Source organism: Mus caroli, unplaced genomic scaffold, assembly GCF_900094665.2.
Source record: "Mus caroli unplaced genomic scaffold, CAROLI_EIJ_v1.1 scaffold_16071_1, whole genome shotgun sequence".
In the NCBI taxonomy this organism is placed as follows: Eukaryota; Metazoa; Chordata; class Mammalia; order Rodentia; family Muridae; genus Mus; species Mus caroli.
Genome location: NW_018391423.1, coordinates 28,004 through 29,562, shown reverse-complemented (window position 1 = coordinate 29,562; position 1,559 = coordinate 28,004). Strand labels below are relative to the sequence as shown.

At 39.8% G+C, this 1,559-nt stretch overlaps 1 protein-coding gene across 1 annotated transcript in view; it reads left to right on the top strand.

Moving 5' to 3' along the window:
* Nucleotides 1-1,460: 1,460 nt before the first annotated feature.
* Nucleotides 1,461-1,559, top strand: part of LOC110289179 (dynein heavy chain 7, axonemal-like) — a gene marked incomplete at both ends in the record, with an annotated part of 26,384 nt that continues 26,285 nt past the window's right edge. The window contains one exon of the mRNA XM_021155343.1: nucleotides 1,461-1,557. Coding sequence (XP_021011002.1) covers nucleotides 1,461-1,557 — 97 coding nt within the window. The remainder of the gene's footprint in view (nucleotides 1,558-1,559) is intronic.

The window sequence follows — 1,559 nt, the reverse complement described above, 5'->3', positions numbered from 1 at the left end:
TGTACCTCCTAACAAGTAATTTTATTTCCTTATGTTTATTCTGATATTTAACCCTTTATTGAGTTTTCAAGAGTGTAAGTTTATTATAGAATTTCAAGTTGCCTCTTTTATAAAAATGGCCTCTGCCTCAGAGAGACATACATACAGACAGACAGACAGACAGACAGACACACACACACACACACATATGAGAGAGAGAGAGACAGAGAGAGACAGAGAGAGAGAGAGAGAGAGAGAGAGAGAGACAGAGAGAGAGAGAGAGGAGAGAGAGATTGGTTGGTTGGTTGGTTGGTTGGTTGGTTGGTTGGTTGGTTGGTTGATTCTGAGTGCTAGGAACCAAATAGGGCAGGACAGGATGCTGTGAATATAGTGACACTCACTGCTGCTGTACTGTGTGTCTGACTCAATAGTGATCTTACTGTCCAGTTTTCACTGTGAGCATAATTTGGTAAGGGTGGCTTCCCCATGCTGCCTTTACTGATGTCTGTTGTGGATACAGCCACAGTTTCAGACCAATCTTTAAAGAGGGCTTTAGAGTTTTCTTCAGTTCAGAAAACAAAACAAAAGAAAAGAAAACAAAAACAAAAAAGCAAAAAAAAAAGTTTTTTTTTTCTGTGTTTTGGCTCATATGCAAAGAGAAATGGAAATTTGACCCATTCTCGTCTTGAGTAGTAATGCAATCCACTGACTGCCATGAGTGACTGCCATGAGTGGTGAGCTTCTGAGCTTCCTTTTCCCTTCTCTGATTAACCTCCTTGACTCTGGTGTGTACTGGAGGAAATGTGATGTCCATTAGAGACAAGGCAGCATTTCAAGCTTCCGTAATAGTTCCAAAGAGGTAAATGTATCCCACTTCCCCTTCTTGCTCAGTTCTAATGGTTTCATATCTGTGCTGCCAAAAGTATATTTGTGTTTATTTGTATTCAACCAAATAATATATATCTCTGCAGATTTGTACATAACCATTCCTCAAACAATGAATCCCCCTATTGGTAACCATTTATTCTTCAAATGATGGCTGTGGATTTCAAAATTATTTTCTTCCATGTGATATTTCTATACTGTTCTAGTAAGGGTAGGTGTTCATAGAGTCAGCTAGATTCTCCATATTGACCAGAAGTCAGGATAGGATTCCAAAATTTCTAAATTTGTCATGAATATAAATATGCACATGCATTTTATCTGCCTGCCTGACCATCCATCCATGCATTCATTTATGCATCTTCCCATCTATCTACCCAACTACACGTCCATCCAACCATCCATCCATCCATCCATCCTCCATCATCTGTCTACTTTTAGAAGAAAAATTAATAACAAAGACATGTGCTGTTAGAGATTTTCTGAGGTTAGCAGTGTGTGGGGGGAGACATTATGAAAGTGGGGCTGAGAGTCAGGATTCAATTTAACCTTTTCTTTTGCCTACATGTTAATTATTTTGTCCATTCCTTTTACTCTAGGACCTTATTTGGAGCCCTTCACCTGCACCTTGGAGGAGCACCTGAGGGCCCAGCTGGCACCGGAAAGACAGAAACAACCAAGGATTTAGCAAAAGCGGT